Below are 21,178 nucleotides of genomic sequence, written 5' to 3'. Positions count from 1 at the left end.
AGTAAGGGAAGAAGGAAAGAAAGGATGCGGGGAGGGAGGAAGGAAAAGGAGAAAAAAGGAGTGTGGCTTCAGCACTCACAGGTACAGAGGCAGATGAGGGCTGTGGGCACAGCTCAGAGCAATTCCCGGTGCAGGATCCAAAGCCCATGAATTCCAAACACCCAAGGGTACCTCTGGGAAACCAGCCACGTGCAGCCTCCCTCATTCCCAGAGCCAACCTTACTGTGGCTGCCTCCATCCTCTTTACCTTATTTGCCAGGTATGAGCAGGTCACCAGGCCTTTGGTGTCATCTTGGTGCTGCAGGCAGGCAGAGAGCAGTTTTACCTGGAGGAGCAGGAAGCCCATGGGAGAAGCAGATCAGTTAACTACATTCCCTCAGAGGAAAACACAAGGGAAATGCCTTTCCCCTCAGGAGCAATGTTTTGAATCCCTACGGAGCTGGCAAACCTCTTTGTAGGGTGCATGCTGATCTTGGGGAATTGCTAGGAGCCACAGCTCCTACCTTTGCCTTGGGATTTGTTGGAGGCTGTGCTGTGGGCCTCCTAAAAAGGCCTTCAAACTCATAAAGCAGCACAGAAATGCAGCTTTGCTGCACTGAGAGAGGTGCTCACTGACATATGCATGTGTGTGTGTATATATCTACATATATATATGTACAGATCTATGTAGATACAAGAGATCTCTGTCAGTTTATCTGATGTCCCAGGTTCTTCCCCCAGCTGGGGGAGGGATGGGCTATCACAGCTGGTCAGTGCCCAGTGCCTCATGTGGTGGGCACCAGCTGGGGCTTCAGCAAGTGCAGCCCTGTGCAAACACTCTCCCAACGGCTGGTCCCCAGACATCAAACACCAAAAAACAAACAAACAAAAAACTAAAACCAAAATTAAACCAACCAACCAAACGAACCCACGGTGCCCTCAAACCCAGCCTGCTGGTGACAGCCACACATGCTGGGGGCCTCACCAGCTGCCCAGACCATGTGCTGTGCTCCCTGACCCCCTCTGTGCACTCACCTGCACCCACAGCCCTGCCAGGGCCGTGCACTCCCTCCTCCCGGGGCTGGGCAGGGCTGGGCAGTGCCAGGACCCCACCCTGCCCTACCTGTGGGAGGTGCTGGGCAGGCCTGGGGATGGCAGTGGTGATGGGTCCTGCTCACAGGGGCGAGGCCAGGCCAGGCAGGGTCAGGTTCAGTGGTGGAAGCAGCATCAGCCACAGTCCAGTAACGGCCACAGTGCCCAGAGCCCAGGTCTGGGTCCGGAGCAGTGGGAGTGTGTATTCCAGGGGCACAGCAGAGGCTGCCCTGCCGAGCAGAAGGGGGTCAGCCTTCTCCAGGCTTCTCCAAATGCTTCCCCTGGCAGGGCAGGGGGCACAGCAGCATGACCCCAGCACCCTGGGTGAGGGGCACCCTCACAGCCCAGGGCTGGAGTCAGCAATGCTGGTGGAGAAGCACCCTGGTTGTAGCAGGGTGTGTGGGATGAATGTGTGTCCAAGGGTAGCTCAGAGTCCCCATGGGGCTGTTCCAGGGGGCCGTGCAGCCAGAGATAAGGCCAGTCCCGTGCTGACCATGGGGTACAGGACAGCCAGGAGGTGTCAGGGTACCCCAGTGGTGCCCTTGGGGATGGGCAGAGGGATTCAGGCCACTTCTGAGGAAATGGGGACCTGTGGTTGGGCTGGGGGTGGACGGGGTCACTGAGGAGTCCTGTCTAGGTTGGAGACTGATGCCATGCAGAGCACCCCCTACTCTGGGGAGGAGTGTCACTCAGAAGGCAGGGACTGGTTGTGGGAGTCAGTGCTGGAGGAGCCCTGGGGCAGGGCCATGTGTCAGACAGTTCAGGGGAGCCAGGGGACAGTGGCCCCTGCCCAGAGAAGGTGCTGGAGCAGAGCACAAGGTCTGAGCTGACTGTCAGGGTGCACCAAGGGCCAATGGCACCCCTGAGGGAAAGGGACCAGGTGTCAGGTGGGATAACAGGGTTGGCAGGGCAGCTGCCCAGTCCCACAGTGCCTGTGCCAGGCCAGACATGGCAGCCAGGGTCAGCCAAAAATCCAGATCATCAGACACATCCACGGTGATGAGGTCCGAGGTAGAGCCAGGAAGGTGAGTTGGCAAGGGAGGTCAGGATCAGGTCCAGGGACAGCAACCAGGGTCAGCCACAGTCCAGCAATCACCAGGCAAGTCCATAATGATGGGCAAAGAGGCCGTGGTCAAGCTGGGAAGTCGGTCTGTGGGACAGGGTCCAGGTTCAGATTACTGGGGTCCGTGGCCAGGCACAGGTTTGGCTGTTGCTCTGGCCAGGCCCCAGCAGCAAAACCTCAACTTCAACCCACTCTCCAAGAAGGGATGGCCAGGGCCTCTCTGCCAGGGCACATGGCAGCCTCTACCCCACAGGTGCTCTCTGAGCTGGCCCCAAGCCCAAGGAGTCAAACCCTCATTGTTTTGGGGGATGGATGGGGGAATAGAGGAGCCCTAACAAACAGTTGCAGAAAACCTGCAATGACACTGATTTTCTCTTTGGTGGCACCAGCAGGACTCATACATGTCACAGGCTCAGAGCAGCAGCTGGGCTGGCAGGGACCTCTGAGGGGCAATGGCACAGCTGCTGCTCCGAGCAGCCCACCCACCCGAGGGCTCTTGCTTTGCCTGGTGAGTGACGTACCTGGAAGAGCCTGTTGCACTCCATGATCATGTGGGCCAAGCCCTGCGTTGCTGCCAGGTTCTCATTCAGCTCCCTCTGGTCTGGCTTCCCTAAGCTGCACTTCCTCTGACTGGATCTATGGGGAGGGGAAGGTGAAAGGAAGGCTGAGTGAGCGAGGTGCTGGGAACCACACACAGAACACACTGCCCTGAACGGCCCCTGTGGGCCATGTACTAGTGTCACATTCCTGCAGAGAGGTGCACAGACAGAGCTCCCTCCCAGCACACCCCAGAAGTGTCCAAGAAAGGCTAGTGAAGGATTCTATTCCCCAAGCACATCATCACGCACTTGGCCAAGGACAGCAATGACCCCAAACTGATTTGTGTGTAGACTTCATATATCAAGCTCCTTTGATACCTGCAAAGCCCGTGTAGAACCTTTTAAATCCTTTGGCCCAAACCACACCAAAAACGTTTCAGAAACAGTCCCCTCTTTTAATTCATATTCATGATATGACATCATTAATCCTGGCTTCTGAAACTTTTAGCTACGTGCATTCCTGCCAAATGACTTGAAAATTGGGTGGAAGATAATAATCCTCAGTGCTGCTCCTCAGAGTCAGACCTGTCAGCTCATCCCCTTTGAAGTTGGAGCCTTGCACCGAGGCATTAATGCACAGCTATAGCAGAGCTAAAGCTTCAAAGCATCCTGGCCTCTAAACACTGACAACAAAGAGAAAACTCCATTTCTATTTTTGGTCCTAGCATTTCCAGAGTAATATTGATGTAAACCAAAGAGGTACAGCTCTCAGACTGAGAATCCCAGGAGCTCCAACACCAGAGCAATCCAGCAGGACCTGCTGCTGCTGTCGCTCCATCACATCCCCAGCTGCCCTCTCAGTGTCCCCACAGCTCCCTTGCCGTGTGCTGGCTCAGCACAGGGATGGCCCCAGGCATTTTCAGATGTCTCGTGCCACTCAGGAGAAAACCCTTAGTGTTTTGTTTCCCCTCCCCTCTGCTGTCCAGAGCCTGTAAGATGCCAACAGCACATCTGACAGCTTCTGCTTTGGGACTAGTCCTCACCTATAGATCTCCACGTGATGGGTGCACAGTGCTTCCTTCCCAGTCAGCTGTGCATCCCTGCCCTTGCACGTGCCTGTCCATAACTCAGGAGCACAGAGCAAAGAGAACAGCCCTGCCTCAGGAGGCCAGATAAGGCATGAATGCTCTCAGAGATTATTTGTCTACTTTGGCCCAAGGGCACCTTCCTCCCTGCACGTACAAACAGGGGATGTTATGCAACCCAGATACTTTTACTTTTTAAGATAAATTTACAGAATCCCTGTGGCTCGATTTGGCAGGAATGATCCCCTTATCACCCAGCAGAACCAGTGCCAGTAGCTGCTGCAATCTGCCAGGTACCTGCAGGGCCTTGAAGCTGCACCTGGGCTCAGGTTGCCAGTGCAGGAGCACATTTCCAAAGGCCAGCACCACTTTAAAGCCATAAGCTGGTTCCTGGGCAGCTGGAACCGTGGACAAGCACAGGGAATACAGCAGTGGTGAGGGACACACACAGGCTGGTAAGGAGAACAGCAGAGATGTCTCACCACTGCCCTGGGCAGCAAGTGGCTGGATCACTCCAAGTGCTGCTCCTGCTGCACCTGAGCAACCAGATTTAAGGCAAACCCCAAGACAAACACACTATATCCCCCTCAAAAGCAGACACTGACCCCAGGCCAGCTAAAGAAAGCATTGCTCCAGCAGAGACTGTGGACAGCAGCAGTGCTGTCCACAGATGTCAATACCTAGTGGAGGAGGAGGAACTGTCCCGCCTCAGGGTGTTGAGGTGAAACAAAGAAGGTGCCAGACAGACAGCAATGTTGGTTGGGGTCATCTGGTTTTCCTCGACAAAAGCGACCACGTCTCGCAGGAAGAACAGGAGGATTTTCAGAGCTTCTCGGTTTTCCTCTGGGAGAAGGAGAATGGCAGCCTGGACAGCCTGGAGCTGCTGATCCTTTGGCACGTCTGGAAACAGAAAAAATGATGAAAATCACACGTGGCTTGCAGAGGCAGTAAGAGAAATGGTACATTTGATGTGACAGCCTTTCCTTGTCTCCTGTGAGTTACAAGCTCAGTGCCCTGCTTGGAACCCTGGATGTACAGGATAGCAGCAGCCTGTTATGTCAAAAAAGGTCACATTATTTAGGCTGCAAAACCCCTCAGAAATCTCACACTTTGCTTTCCTAAACCTTCTCTCAAAAACAAGACCATCATTAGTCCCTTCAGCAAGTTCCTTCCCCAAGGCAGCTGCTTTTTGAAAGTGAATTCCTTGAGGGCAAAGTACTGGACATGGAACCTGTTTAAACTGTATCAAATGTGGGATTTCAGCTTCATGTTTCCTCCTTTTTTGGGTTGAGTCTCAAGGACAGTAACACTGAGAGCACAAGCAGAAAGTTGCAGGCATTTCCTGGCAAAGAGGCTGTTTCACAGCAGCTGTGCTTGGGCTCCCTAATAAAGAAGTGTCATCAATATAAGATGACTTTTTGCAAAAGGAGCTCTGTCATACCTCGAACAAGGGCAACAGATTAGTTCTTCATTTCACATAAAGAAATGAGTGTTTAAAAATGCAGTTGAAGGGGGCTGCTGCAGCATGTTATTACACTCATCCTTCAAGGAACAGAAACAGCTGGCCCATAGGATGCAGATGGGAAGCTTTGAAGTCCAGAGCCACAATTAACTCATCTTTTCTGAAATGTCCTCCCTGACTTGTCTCCTCTGACTACAAGGGGACCTAGTCTGAGTCTGGCCACTGCCTTGAACAGCTGAATATTAAGATATCCAAGGCATTGGAAAACTATCTTTTGTTACCTACATTGGTAGATGTGGAGGAAGGATTCACAGAGCCTGCTGGTAAATATGGGCTCGGGCAGGTCTCGGAAATACTGTTTCACCATGTCTGCCACATCAAATGCTGACTGCCCTTCGTAACAGACGTTGTTTGGGTTGGTTTCATTCATTTCTCTTAAAGACAGGATCCTGGATTTAACACCAGATTTTCTGAACAGGCCAACCTGTGGGTAAAAGAAAATGTTAGAGACAAAGAGAGGACTCATCAGGAATCTAAATTCTGACAAAAAATTGATGCTTCACATTCCTTTGATAACAAAGACCCTCTGACAGTGGGACCTAACACCAAAATACTTTTGTATAATCAGAAGCAGCACAGATATTCCTCCCAGGGCAAACCATGCCTGATGCCCACAGAACCAGAACATGACAATTGTCATGTTTGTTTTCTTTTTATTGAATGTAAAATTACTCTTTTTGACTTTTACAATCACTGCTATTGACATCTGTCTGTTTGCTTGAGCAGGCTGTGTTCACACCTGTCAGCTGGAAGTTTCATATCCATCCAAACACAAATACACATCCATGCCTGTACTGGAACAAACAAACTGACTCTGAGATCCACAAAGCTCAGGTTTAACACACCTGATACATCTAATCCATCCACAGGCTGGCAAAGGGTAGTTGCCATCCTGAGGGAAATTATGATTTTATTTTAATTATAATTTAATATAATAATTAAATTATTAATTTAATATAATTTATTTTAATGTAATTGTCAATCAAGTTTCAGGCAAACCCAAGATTTAGAAGTTTCCCATGGACTCGATCCCAACACAGCTTCTGCTGACAGTTTTGCTTTGTGCCACTGAGACAGTATTTACATTATTTGGTTTATTTATGTTAATCAGATGGGTACCACGACCTCAAAACAAAACACACTTGAAACTGTCACCTCACAGAACACACACACTTTTGTACTTTGGCATGATATTACACACCTAGACAATGACAAAGCACAGGAAAAGAAAAAAGTCCTTTCTTTAACTGATGTGTCTCATGTCCCAGGGTCTCCCATTTCTGCAGCTATCCTGTGGAAATACCATATTCACCACACACTCCCACTGCCACCTCCACTTAGGGGATAAATACGGAGCTGAGATCCAGAAAAATATGTTACAGGTACTGCTGTAATACGTTTTCTCTCTGCTTAGTGGCACATTTCAGCTGAAACAAGGTTAATTTTCACATTAGCTCTGGCACTACCAGCAACCACAGAGCAGAGGGAACAATGACACCGTCTGGCACATTTACCTCCTTGGGGAGCAGAGACACGACACCTCCCCAGGCAAAGGCAGCCTGGCTGCCTGCACCAGCTGCAGAGGGCTTCAGTGAGGCAAGGCACAAAAACACAATACAGGACTAAAGGCATTCCCAGCAGGAATCAGCACTGCTATTTCCTCTCAGGCTCACACCTACACCTGTCTGCCTGTTCAGAGCCTCAGGGGACAAGAAAGTCCTTCAGAAAAGAGGGAAGCAGAGTCTGGTTCCCTGGAGCAGATCCATTCATGGCCTAGACCTTCTCTGGACTGCCTCGAGTTCATACCTGGTCAAGAAAGTGGCTTCTCAGGTAGTCCAGGGCTTGCAGGATCCCGTTGGGCAGTGGGTGGCTTGTTCGCTGCACGTTCAGGAGTAAAGGAACCCCAAACACGTTTTTGTCCTTGTAGTCAGAGGCTTTTGGTTTTTTAATGAACTTTGGTATGGTCCTGGAAAGAAAAAAAACAGTACATGCAACATATTAGGTCCCCAGCACACTCCACCTGCTGCTTTATGTGTGTGGGAAAGCATTTAGCTGTCACAACCCAAATTCCGCCACAGACCTGCACACACAGCACCATCAGAGAGAGAAAATCAGTCAAGGTGATTGCAGGAATGACTTCCTTATTTTCTTACAGAAATTAGCTTTAAAAAGCATCCTCATGGGAAATAAATTCCATCCCTTTAGGGCACTGCAGGTTTTTTTCACTTCTCTCTATGTTCAAGCACCAGCTCCCTATCACAAGATGCTGACTGATGTTTCTGAGTCATTTAGGTGTGTGACTTTGTCACTGTTTCAGTTCAGAGACTGAAGAGCTGCATTCTCAGCCCAGCCAGCTCTCACCTCAGGTGCTGCAATCCCTGTAAAGCACCTCTGACAAAACCCTGAAAACAGGCAAATTTAAAGAGAAACTATAACGTGCTTTAAAATCAGTAACAGCACGACCACCAGGGAGGAGCCCAAGTGCAGCCCCACAGCAGAGGAAACCCTGGAGCCATGGAAACAACCATGAGGCTGCTGGAGATTTAATGGGATGAAATTCCTCATGTGTAATCTAGACAGACAAGGGAGTTCACCTGCTTGCACCAAATCCTCTCTTCCCAGCACAGGTTGCTTTAACATTAGACAACTTACCAGTTCCAGCCCTGCCTGCTGGAAGGGGAATATCTATCCATTAAAGCAGTGAGTTTCAACAGTGCCAGCTTTTGTGTCCGGGCCAGGTGGGCAGCAGACTGGCCATCACTCTGCATGGAAAGGCTTTCCAAGTTCACACTCTCTTCCACAGACCAGTGTTGCTTCCTGTGCCTGTGGGATAAACATTGCTCAAGCTTAGGATCATCCCCATCATCCCCATTAGTTTTCTGTCTGCAGCTGTGAAGCACTTAAGGCTCTAAATGACCTGCAGCTGCCAAACACCACATGGTTAGCTGCACTCAAACAAGGTACTTCCCATCCAGGAGGTCCTCTGGTAATACCAGCTCTTTCCCTAAGAAATACAGCAAGCTGGCAGTAAGGCCTGATTCCAAATGTCTGAGTGCTCATGCAGATCATGAGTGTCCTACTTTCAGTAGAGGACAGATGTTGTCACCAGAGTAACTATGGACTGGTGGCACCTGGCACCAGCAGTGCAGACCCTGCTGCCTAGAACAGACTTGAGAATACTTTGTTCTGGCAAAGCAGTTAGATTTTGAGTGGCCAGAATCAAGGGGAAACCCAAGGATGGCTGACCTGTTGGCCTTTTTAGAGTCTGTGATGTATGTCAGATCTGCAGAGCCAATCTCCTTGCCCAGGCCACAGCTGCTCTCTCCCTCAGTGTCCCCTGCTCTCTTGTCTTCTGAGCCCTCCGTTTCAAGAGAGCTTTCTTTAGGGGAGGATGGACACAAAGAGGTCAAGTCACTGGCAAAGTCAGAATCCCCGTCATCTGAGAACTTCTCTGTCCACTGATCAACCAACTTTTTGAGGCCGTTGACATCTGCTATAACATTGTTCAGTTCTGAGAAAACATCATCATCACCGACTTGTGCCGCCTCCAGGTTGTCAAGGTCGATACTGGGCATGTTGTCATACACACTTAGCCTGTTACAGGAGCCTGAAAGGGGACTCCTGGGGGCTTTGGGCTCCTTGGAACCGCTTCTGCTGCGGCTTCTCCTGCACCCGTGAAAACTCCCAGTTCTCCAGTTGACAGAAGAGTTGTCTGCTGGAGAGAGGGAGCTGTCTGTAAGTGCTGTGGGGAAGGTGCCAGGTTTATGGCCTTGTGGTATTTGAAACATCTGAGGCTTCTGTAATGTCATGTCATTTTTCAGGTTTTGCTGAGATAAGTCATTCCACAGCAAGAGCTTGCTGGAGTCTGTGTGCTCTGCACACATCCCCCTTCCCTCACTGGAGCTGTCTGCTTTTATACCAGGACTTGGAGTGTTCACTGTGCTGCTCTTTCCAGACTGACTGCTGCTGCTGTGACTCCGGGGAGAAAAGGAAGAATTGTCCTTTGTTTGGATGCCAGAGAGGTCAGAAATATTTACACAGTTCAGCATCTTCATCTTTTCTTCACTAAGCCCTTCCAGAAGAACAGGTTCACTTATTGTGGGTTTGGCCTTTGACTGACCACTCCTTAAGTTGCAGCTCCTTAAGTGCAGCTTCTCCATTTTCTTTAGAAGGCTCTTCCTCTTTTTAGATGGTGATTTATCCAAAAGCTTTTGCTCGCTGGTGTTATTTAAAAATTCACTGGGGGGAGGAGAACAACTGAAAGTAGAGTCCAGTGCAGGTACCTTAATTGAGGAACATCTCGAGGAACTTGTGCTGGTTTCCACATCTTCAAAAGGTTTTGGGGAGCTCACAGTGTCACTGTCAGCACTGCTGGTGCTGTGAACTGAGGACACATCGTGCTTCTCTCCATGATCCAGGAAGACACTGTCCTCCTTGCTGATGATCTTCAGCACTGGACTGCCTGGGACCGAGGCACTGGCACCTCCCTCTGCTGGGAAACCCTCCAGGCTCTCGATTCGAGACCACCTCTGACTGCACCTCTCATAAGCCCACCTACTGCTTATTGCACAGGGTTCATCATCTTCAGAATCATCACTCTTAGAAGGGAGAAAAAAAATTACAATTCAAGGTCAGTGTTTGGCAAATTTTAAATTACAAAAAAAAAAAAAAAAAAAAAAAAAGACTTAAATTTTCTGCCTACCTCCAAAACCCCCAAGACCAACACATGGAAATGTGACCATTCATTCATTGAAAGGCTGCCCTGAGTTAGTTGAAAAACATGCTGACAAATGACTCCCAAGCACGCTGACAGATCTGGGAAGTTTACCACAGGAAAAGGTGACAGATTTGCTCTAAGGGTGAAAACTCCTGGTGTGTGGCAAATCTAAAGGATTTGAAAGACAATTTTATTGAATTTACATGGCCTTTCCTAGAGCCAAACAAATCAAACACTCTGATGGCCTAAAAATTCATTCATTTTCCGGTAAAGAAGTGTTTGGCTGTGGGACTGTGGCAGCATCAATATCTGTGGCACCCTCTTGGACTCCTCAGCCTCCCCTGACTCCTGGCCCAGTTGCTCTACTGTCCCCATTCCATGGGAACACCGGGATAGCAAAATGTCTCTTCTCTGTGGGCTCTCTCTTGCCCCATTCGTTCCTGATGACGGAGTGGAACTTTCCAAAAAAACTAGACATTTTTCCAGAAGATGGCATTATTTTCTTGCTAATCCTGCACTTAATTCACAGTACCTCAGAGGCTTTGCAGTCCTGGTGTTGCCCAGCCAAGCTGTGACCATCACTTTGTTTTAGTTGCAGAACTTTTTGTGTGGGAGAGGACAAAACCAGCACAGCTAAAACCCACCCATCTTCTATTGGCTGAACACTTGAGATGTCCATTTAATTTCTTTGCTTACTCAGTAGGAGTGAAATTTCACTTTCAGGACTTAAATAAGGTGTGAAACTACCTAGGAAAGTAATGATAGACATGTTGAGGTGGGACCATCAGCTGATCAAATTAGACAGTAACATGTGCCAAATCAATCTTTAAAACTGTTTCAAAGCCCACTCCTAACCTACCTCACAAAGTTACAAACTGAAAAATGAACAATTTCAACCTCCATCCTTGTATTTTTGAGCAGAAAATGCAAGTGGAAGAGCTTTGCAGGATGGAAGAGAATAAAGAGGAAAGTTTAGAAACTGCTAATCCTTCATGCACTTTTCAAAACCAGGTTTTTGATGCAGTAGCTGGACACATTTTTAATGAGAACAGTGACTGTGCTTTACAAACATACCCGTTTCCTCTGACGGCCTATTTCCACTTTCATTGATGCACACTTGTTCAATGTGTTCAGCCGTCTGGGGCATGAGAGAAAACACAGAAGTTTTAAATTTAAACTATTTTATTTTTTGAAAACGAACATGTGCCAGTACACTTGTGATCTTCTAGCACAGAGTCTGCATTATTGGGGTCCAAGACTGACATTCTTTTAGAGGTTCCTCATACATTTTGCCAAAACCAGCACCAGTAACAACCCCACGATGTTCACACTCCCAGTTTTGCAGTGTTAAAACTAGAGAAGACAACCATAATAAATAATTTAATTTTAAAAAATCATATTATTAGCTTTAATGATTGTGAAAAACTGTCTGCTGATTTAAGATTTTGAAACTCCGAGTGGGCTTCTTAAAAAATAATTTTTTAAATAAATGAAGGTACTAATTCCTTGGAAGGACTTTATTGTCTATGATTTTAATTAAAGCTTGTGGAAACAAAAAGGTCCCAAACTAGTCAGTCACTTAAATGCCAAACAACAGGCAGCCTCAACAGGAGGCACACACAGAGCCTCCAAGGAGCACTCAGGACAGAAGTAAAAACGAGCAACAAAATATACTTAAATTTCTCAAGTATCTGCTGTGCTTTGGAGATGTAAATGTGAACAACTCCTCTTGGTGCAGAATTTGAGTTCAGGTCACCTGACAGGACAGAAAGAGACCAAAACACTTTGCCAGGAGAGGAACTTTCCAGTCCCCTTAAGAGATATAAATTCTAATTTCTGCTACAGGACCTCTGCTGAACAATCCCACCATGAGAAGGCTTCAGTAACTGTGGTGTGAAGTGAAGCAGAATGTCTCACACTACCCTGGCACTCTTCCACGGGGAAAGGCCAAAGGGCTGAGGGTTTGACTTTGCCCTGACAGTATAATTTCACTTGTGTGCTCTGAACAGCTGTGGCAAAACAATAGCTCCAAATCAATACCTTTGCTTCTCACTCAAAAAATATTCAGGAAGAAAAGAAGGAATCTTGTGCATACAACTTTTTTTCTGTTTATCTGCTGGAACAGAATTTGGCCAGTCAGAGGAAATTCCTACACTCTGTTATACGTGATCCTGGAGAGCAGCCTGCTATGCTTGCAGGGAAATGATTATTTTTTTCTCAGCCTGCAGACATCTCACATTACAGAAAAGACAGATTTGATGCTCAGCATAACATCCCCAAGATCTTGGCTGGAGATGTGCAGACACATGGTTACTTCACTTTTAAATTCTTAAAACAACCAACTTCACTGGTGCTAAACCATGTGCTTAAGTGATTTCCTTCACTTACAGAACTGGTGACTTTGTTAGTCTCTGATAAAAACAAAGGCATGAAAAAGGAATGACAAATAACTGTGGGGCCTGGAGGTGTTAAAGGTGACTCATAATTCATGTTTACCTGAAGAGTGATTCAATCGCATCTCCATCTAAAAATTCATGATCTTTCCTTACAGTTTTTACATCAATGGGAAACTGCATATCTGTAACAAAGAAGTTGAATCTGAAATCTGAGTTTTAATTGCAAAGACTTTCAATTTTGCAACATTATTCATCATGGGAAAGGAATCTAAACCTATTTTTACAGCTATATATTCATGCAAAGGTCCTTCAAGTAAGTGAGGGTTAGTTCCTTAGAGCAAGTAGAACAAATGCAGGGATCTGCTTGCTGCTGTTAGTTACAGGTAGACAAACACTCCTGCTTCTCCAGGAGCTTGTAGTGCCATAGACAGGAAACACAAAACAAAGTTCAGCTTTGGTTTGGTTCTCTGCACCTTCAGGTGTAGAACAGGGAGTATTTCACACGAGCTCTGTGCTGGTGATGTTCAGTGCAGCACATGACACACACTCATGAGCTGCAATGAGTCTGACAAATCAAGCTGGGCTGGAAGCTGATGGATCCACCAGCTGAGGAGTTCAGTGTTTCAGCTTCTGAGATCTAACCTTGCACATGAGGGAACCAGTAAGATCCATTAGGCATTTTCTTGGCTTATTTTTAAGCTTAATTTTCCTAGTCTGCAAATTACACTGCATAAGCAGCGAGGTGATGCAGGGGATTCATTTTCCAGAAGCATGGCAGTGTACATTTCCAACACACATCATGTGGAATAAAATCTGCTGTAGTCAGACAGGAAGTATTGCCATAAGGTAGCATGTTTCATAGCACACAGCTTTCAAATCCAGCTCTGTGGTTTGGCTTCAAATTTTTAATTTTGCAGTGATCAGGGGGAGGTGAGAATGACAGCAGGCAGAAGTCACTGTTGGTTCTTTTAACCATAGTTCTTTGATAAAATCCCTCTTAAAAATAAATTACCTCTTGTTACATTCAGTGTTTGTAACAATAAACATATTTTAAAGAAGAACTCTTTTAAGGTATAAGTACAAGTGTGCCGCGAAAGCTGTACAAGTTGTTAATAAATCCATGCCTCCCCCACAAGAAATAAGCATTCTTTGTAGATTTAATGACATGAAAAACATGCTGAAATTGCTTTTTTTTTTTTTTTTTGGCTGGCTGCTGCTGAGTATCAGTTTTAAACACTTATGATCGCAAGATGATTTTTCCATCATTCTTTTTTGATACACCAATAAAGCAATCTGGCTCAGGCTGGAGAGCCTTGGAGGAGTTTTGGTTGCAATCAGTGGTCAGAAAAATACTCCAGCATTACAAGTAAAAGAGCCTGAGAAAATTATAAGCAACTAAAAATCACAAAAGCAGAGATTTGTCTGAGTTACAAGACAAGGAAACCAGGAAAGATTTGCTCCTTTACAGAATTCTACTGAGTCCCTGCTGAGATGCCCCTTCTGCAAGAGCTTTACTATTTTTCTGAAGATTTGCATGAATATATGACAGAATTTGGAAGTGCTTCCATCAAAACTGTCAGGTTCTGAAATATATTATTTATGTGAACAATTCCACTTGAGTTCAGTGTCAGCTGCTTGACAAGTCTCTGTGATCATACCTTCAAAGAGCTGAGCATACTGGGGAAACCCGGCAGCCCTCAGCCAGTCACAGGCTTCTCTGGCTTCAATTTCTGCAAGGAGAACACACAGTTGTTCATGTCAGTGCTTTCACAGTGTGAGCTCATTTTACCTGGTGGATTCTCCAAGGATCTTGTATATTGGTGCTTCGTTAGGATGTCACTAAAAAGGAATAAATCCTTGTATCCAACTCACGTGGCTCCAGAGCAGTCATCCCACCATAGGATGGGTAAGCAAACATATGATATTCTAGATATGAGCACATACTTGAGATGTCACACATGGGTGCACATCAGCTACCCCTGAGGTGTGGGCAGTGGAGCATCTGTTACATGTTGAAATGAGTCACCAGGGAAGGTGCAGAACACACAACTCTGCCCTGGCGCAGCAAAGCCCCTTCGTGCATTCCAGCTCTGAGAGATGGTGATAAGACACAAACAGACCCTATAAATAAACTTAAAATGATATCACAACGTTAATAACACTGGACACGGCCTAAGCATTCCCAGAACAAGAGTTCTCAGGAGTACCTGTTGCTAGGGTCTATCAATATTTATTTCCTTGCCAACTACCTACGCAACTTGGCAGTCCCTGCAGCACTGCAGATGTCAAGAATTAACTGCTCATTTTGTGACAATTCCTAGAGCCCTATGGCCAGTTCTGTAATATTCCCACAAGAGCAGAGCAAAATATAACTTCAGAAACTCACAGAGCACTCACCAGATTCCTCAAAAACACAAACAGGTCAGCATGAGTGCATGCCATCAGGCTATAAGCTCTGCCAATAATAGAAATTACTGGCTCTGTGGAAGAGGAGAGGATTCCCATATACAATTGTGTGCACTCCAGATCATGCCACAACAGACACCAACCTAAAGGCAAAGACTCCTTTGAAAAAACGTTTTTAAACCACCTTAAAATCAAGCTTGCTCCTTAGAGAGAAATGTTTTTAAAGCACCTTAAAGTGGTAGCATGAAAGGCTAGACTTGTTCCTTAAAACTATTTTCTTTACACATACACTCACAGATTAGGATTCCAAAGCACTTGACATACATACCTGTTCAAATTCCCTGCTTGCTTTGCTCAAGCTTCTCAGTTGTAAGTCACCAGTGCAACAGACCGTAGAATCTCACAAGGAAATTGCACAACTTCCATGATTTTAGTGTTCTACTTCTAAACTTTAAATTGTTTCCATTATCACTTGATTATTTTGGACAATGCCATCCATAAAACAGGCTTCCCTGTGCAAAACTCTGCGGCTTTTTCATCTGAGAATAAAGTTACACCACAGGAAGATAAGGATGTGTTTACACAAAACAGATGCATGACTCCTTTTTTTTTTTCAAACTGCAAAACAGAAACTAATTTCTTCCACAACAGCCTATATAGATTATGCCACTACTATACTTAGTGCTGTAATTTATCATAATCTTCACCACAACACAGCATTTACAGAATACCAAGAGAGGGGGCTGAAAAAGACCAGCAGAGCAAAAATAAGAAAGAAAACAATCTTTAGAAAAGAATCAGGAAGGTGACCACAGTAACACCAAAAGTCTTCACAAGGTGATTTTGACTTAGAAAAGCCCAGTGAACTCACTCAATCATCTCAGTGTGGGGAAACTACAGCTGTCCTAATTCCAGACCTTGGCCCGTGCACAGCTCCCCTGAGCTCAGACAGTGACTGTGCAGGGGTTGAAGATTCCCCAGTTCCCAGCACGTTAAAAGGACAACTCCACTTTCAGAGCAAACCAAACCCTGAACTGAGATGCAAATAAGAACAGGTAGAAAAATATTTTGCACCTGGTGATGACATTTTCAATGAATATGACTGAAAATACAATGGAATTTTCACACCTACAGGTGGCCTTTTCCATAGGACAAGGACACAGGAGCTGGGGGAATTTTCTGTGCTAACATAAATCTTCAGGCCTTTTAAGGTACTTTTTCACAGTCACAGGGGAGGTTTAGATTAGATGTGAGGAAGAAATTCTTGGCTGTGAGGAAGGTGAGGCCCTGGCACATGTTGCTCAGAGAAGCTGTGGCTTCCCCATCCCTGGAAGTACCCAAGGCCAGGTTGGATGGGTCTTGGAGCAACCCAGGATAGTGAAAGGTGTCCCTGCCCATAGCAAGGGATTGGAATTGGATAATCTTTAAGATCCCTTCCAATCCAAAATGTTATATGATTCTATAAATTATCTGCCATTAGATTTTATGTGATTATTCATTGCTAAAATAACTACCAAAAATGTCCTCCTGATACCTCCACATTTCAGTGGCTTCTATACTGCCTCCTCCTACTGGAAATTGAAATCACGAAGGGATAATTGGATGGCTAGGAATTTTACTATGGTGAAAGGAAATTCCCAGACCAGCCTGTATTACTATGATAATGAATATGAGAGGAGGAAATAAAAAAGGAAATAAGAAATAATTACTCAAAGGAAAGTAGCTGCTCTCCATAGGGCCACACTCAGCACTGACATGCAGGACTGCTTTGCTTTTATGGCACGTGCACCATGAAAGACAAGTTGAAAGCTCATTAGACAGCGATGGCAAAATGCAGATGAAGCTCCCCAGCAGTGCTACCCTTGATGGAGAGTTCTACAAATAAAAGTCACAGAGACGTAAAAGAAGAGCAATAATCATGAGTAGCGTTGGTGGGTGACACCAACATACCCACCCTGGGCAGCAGCTGCTATAAACATGCCACAGACACTTAAAGTCCTGCTTATAACAGGGAGGGGTTGAAGTGGCAACCACAGCCCTGGCAACTCGCATGATGCTTTAAGGCACACCTTGATAAACAGCCAAAGCTCAGCTTCCTGCAAAAGATTCCTCATGGAAAGCAGAGATGATCTTCTTGAAGACTCTTTGGGGCTATTGAAAGGACCCTCACACTATATTTTTGGCAAGACAAATAGTATAGATGAGCCATTTGTGAAGACCCATTCCAAGCTTGAATTCATATTGTCTGCTCTGCCTCACATGATGAAATGCCCCTTCCCAACCAGCCTCTCTGCCTGGTTAGAGTTTGATTTCCCATTTCTGTAGTCACACTGCCACTGCAAAAGAATCTTCCAGGTTTACAGACTAGTTTCTAAAATCAGTGTGCTAATAAACCCAAGCTGATAGCAACTGTGTAGTCCTTCTCGATGTTAGATCAGATCCTTGTTGGAGAGGAGTTGACTCTTCCTGAATAAAGATAAGAAATGGGGGAGCCTTCAGAAAGCAATTTGGAGCAGCACTCCCAAATATCACAGCACATCTGCTTAGGAACTGATGTCCTACAAGAGCTTGACATTTTTTTAACATCTTTTGGGTGCTGTCTGTACAACTGAAATAGCAGAGCAACCTAAATGTGTCATCTCCCTCTCCTGAACTGATTTCATAATTAAGCAGATGAAAAAAAACACTGCAAAGCTTAATATCCTTAGATTAGAGGCTGCCAGCAACATTTCCATGCCAAGCCAGCTATTTCCCCATGGGCTATGGGTGGTAGGTTACTACCAGATGTTTATGAGAAACAAGGCACAGCACAGGGCCTGTGCCACTCTCTGGCTGTCCTGTGTTACACAGGTACATTCTGTGCTGAAGGTTCAGCCCAGTCCCACTGCAAACAACACTCAAACTGCTGGCTGTGCCCCAGCCTGCCTGTCCCAGCAACCCCAGCACACCAGCCCTCCACAGCTGCTGCCCCTTGTTCCCCACTGGGATGCTGCCTCTGCTCCCCTGCACCCTCCTCCCCAGAGCCCCAGTATCCCCATCAGCTTGGCTGTGACACCTCTCCTTCATCCACTTGGGCTGAAAAACTGTGTTCCCCCTGAAAAAACTGTGTTCTGAGCACTGTCCTGTTTGCAGACTGGAGCACCCAGACTCCTCAGCTACTTAGAAACCAGATGCTACAAAGTGTATTAATGTCTGTCGTAATGAACATCAGTGTTAACAGGACTGTTTGCAATAAAGAAAAGACATCTGTGTTGAAATTTGGGCATTTTCTCTGAGATGTTTTCCTTACAAGCAGCAGCACTTTCCTTACAAGAAGGGAGAGGCAATAACTGAAACCAGTGACAGCTGTATATCAAACAGGCCACTCAGCCTTACTACGAGATGATCACAAACTTCAGCTAAAGAAGAGTGTCAAACTGTACTTCAAATTCTTAAAAATACTCTCTCTAAATAAAATGGGAGGATACAAATTTCTCTTTGAAAGCATAAGCGCAGCAAGCCTTACTGTCAGGATGCAGTGTGACTTCCAGCTGCACAGATCTACTGTCAAAGCAGGAGACTTCTTCCTTTCCTTTCCCCAACTCCCTACCGCTCCTCACCATCACCCTGAGCCTATGCCAAGAGTTTCCAGCAGCCAAAACAGCAGGAAACAAGTAACTTTTTTTTTTTTTGTAAGGTCAAATTTGCGATGTTTTATCTTTCTGAATCCACTATCACATGTTCTGATGAGCTCCAGTGGCAGGACAAGGGCAGTGGTGGGTACCTGCAGGGAGAAATTTGGGAACATGCCCTGCCCACCCCACCTGGCAGCAATCAGGGAGCTCAGTCTGGTGTGAAACCTTCACCTAAATGTATCCCTTTTCACAGAGGTGTCTAACTGTAGGTCTCCTTCAAAGCAATTTTTTATCAGGTTTTTAAAACCCGTGATACAGGTATTACTTTTACTTCTATCCTCATCCAGAATAGTTTTCCAGTTTTGACAGGTAGGAATCAAATGGTGATCAGGACTTCATTAATTAAATATTTCAGTCTGACCACCTTCTAAAACCATGCCAGGAAGCAGAACAGTTTGAGAGGTTTTCTTGCTGTTTGCAGCACTAGTTTCTGCAGGATCCTATTTATGCCCTTTTCTGTGGGACACAAGTGTGGTGCTTGTGGAAAGGAGCTGATTTCTCAACATGCCCAGCACAGAACCACGTGCAGACAAGAGAACAGAACAGAGGGTAGGACTGACTCCTCACTTCAACTACATTTTACACCACTCTGGAATGAAACAGGCAAAAATCCAAAGAATGTTGCTCTTTCTCAATTTCTGTCATTATATAGGAAGAACATTTTTTTTTCTCCACGTGGCAGGAATCCTCCTCAACAGCCACAGACAAGCAGATGCCTCAAAACCTCTTGATGTGCCACAGCCTGGGGAGGTGCTGCTGCCTCCTCTCATCACCAACAATCCCAAATTGTCCCTCTCAGCCTCTCCAATCCTGGAGCCAGCAAACCCCATGAATGCTTGGCAGCCACATTTTTCCTTCAGCTCATGAGCCATCAGCTGTGAGCTGGCAGGTCCCTCACACACTGCCTTAGATCCTGTCATTGCTGGTTCTGCTGCCATTTGAAGAATGGGTTCCATTTGAAGATAAAATTGTGATTTTCCCATTACATCTTTCTGGTTTGTGCATCTTCCCAGAGCTATACAAATTGGTGTATCTTCTCCACAGCTGCTAATGAGCTATTTAATTTTATACACACTCTGTGAAAAATGCATTTGCAGTGCTAGAACTCTGATTTCCAGAGGATGTTAAGAGCTGCATTATACCTGAGGCTGGATTTTCAAGAACTGCTTTTATTTATGTTATCTCCTCTTACTTAAAAAGAGTCAGAACATGTTGTCTCCATCCTGAACGCTCAAACAAGATGCTTTCAAAGCAGGGTGTTTGCACTGACCAGGATAAGCAGTCAGGGACTTGTAAAACTGTCAAACTCTCAAAAAGCTAAGATGGATCATAAATAAATGGCAATGTTTATTCTACTTTCCCTTGTGCAATGCAAAATATCAAAGCCTAATAGTACTTAGCTAGCCCACTCAAGGAAGAGAAAAAAAAAGATTATAGCTTGGAATTCAGCCAGGATAATTTAGGCTCCATGCAGATAGTGAACATAAATGTCTGGAAAATGAAAAGGCCAAGATATTTGTCCTTTCATTCCTACTTTACTATCATGCTGGTGTTTTGGAACTGCAGCCAACTCTTCAGTTATCACAGCTGGGAACTGCAATGTATCTCAGAACTTTGTGGCAACCTTAATTGCATCTTTATCCAGCTCCTTGGCTTCAGCTCCCCAAACTGATTACCAGGACTCCCAAGCTGATATTAAGGGTCTTACTCAGGTCCTTGTCCTTTGCCTCCCATGTTGTTTCTAGGACCCAGAGAAGTTTAAAGGTTTTTTCTTTGCAGACCATATTAAGCAGCTTGTCAGTGCTGGCTGATCTTTTAATTGCTTCTATGTGTTAGAGAAGGTGGTGTTTGCTCCACAGGAATTTCAGAGGGCTCAAGGGAGTTAGGTGTCTAACTCACATCAATTTAGGAGAGTATAATTCTCTAATTTCCAACCCACACTGGAAAATCCTTATCCAAGTAAGTGGGGCAAGAGAGGGAATTTATCTCCCTGCAGTCTAATCCCAGATATGTTGCTTCTCCGTGACTTGGTCCTGCTGGCTAAAAAGTAGGAACCGATCCCACATTTCTCTGACGCAGAAGCTCCTTATGGATGTTTTTTCACAGGACCCTTGTACGTGATTGAGAAACACTTGATGTAAGATTCCTAGGAGGAACTGTAGCAGGGAAGGTAACTGTTCACTTCCACTAGAGCCAACATCAATAAACCTCTAGCACAGAAGTAAAAAAGCCCAACACAACCTAGTTGTCTGTGCTCTTTCATCGTGTAGTAATAAGTTTTCCTTAATTATACAAAATGCTAATAACACCACTGTGTGATACAGGTTCAAACAAAGCATAAAGAACTATTTAACCCAACAGAGACTGCCCAGTAAGTTGTTACATCTAAAAGCGAGCCCTGCTAAGGCTGTGCTGTGCTTGAGCCTGCTGACAGCTGCTGAGCCCAGGGCAATGGACAAACTTTTACTGGGTCACTGTACCCTGGTGGAGCTTGTTGATATTCAAAGATAGACAGCAAAGTCAGGAAATCTACTCAGCACTTTCCAAGTGCATCTGGCTAGGGAGTAAAACCAGCAGCTACTGGAAGAGCATGATCCAAAGTGTGGACAGCCTGGGAGCTGCTGTCACACTAACAAAGCAGCGGTAGGAAACAGCAGCATCCACCTGGATCCTCACCTGGGGACATCATCTGCCATAGAACCCAC

At 45.9% G+C, this 21,178-nt stretch overlaps 1 protein-coding gene across 2 annotated transcripts in view; it reads right to left on the bottom strand.

The window, feature by feature from the left end:
* Positions 1-1,618: 1,618 nt before the first annotated feature.
* The window catches only part of LOC113947118 (rho GTPase-activating protein 7-like), a 44,849-nt gene continuing 25,289 nt past the window's right edge, over positions 1,619-21,178 (bottom strand). For both annotated transcript variants that reach the window (XM_027643375.1, XM_027643374.1), the window contains exons 2-11: positions 14,052-14,123; positions 12,494-12,575; positions 11,072-11,135; positions 8,527-9,878; positions 7,933-8,103; positions 7,087-7,246; positions 5,506-5,704; positions 4,439-4,658; positions 2,656-2,770; positions 1,619-2,221 (exon numbers count right to left, since the gene is read on the bottom strand). In XM_027643375.1, coding sequence (XP_027499176.1) covers positions 2,204-2,221; positions 2,656-2,770; positions 4,439-4,658; positions 5,506-5,704; positions 7,087-7,246; positions 7,933-8,103; positions 8,527-9,878; positions 11,072-11,135; positions 12,494-12,575; positions 14,052-14,123 — 2,453 coding nt within the window. In that variant the 3' untranslated portion in view covers positions 1,619-2,203. The remainder of the gene's footprint in view (positions 2,222-2,655; positions 2,771-4,438; positions 4,659-5,505; positions 5,705-7,086; positions 7,247-7,932; positions 8,104-8,526; positions 9,879-11,071; positions 11,136-12,493; positions 12,576-14,051; positions 14,124-21,178) is intronic.

Source organism: Corapipo altera, unplaced genomic scaffold, assembly GCF_003945725.1.
Source record: "Corapipo altera isolate COAL_440 unplaced genomic scaffold, ASM394572v1 75, whole genome shotgun sequence".
Taxonomy (NCBI): Eukaryota; Metazoa; Chordata; class Aves; order Passeriformes; family Pipridae; genus Corapipo; species Corapipo altera.
The sequence above is the reverse complement of the archived record's forward strand: the minus strand, read 5'-3'. Positions and strand labels throughout refer to the sequence as shown.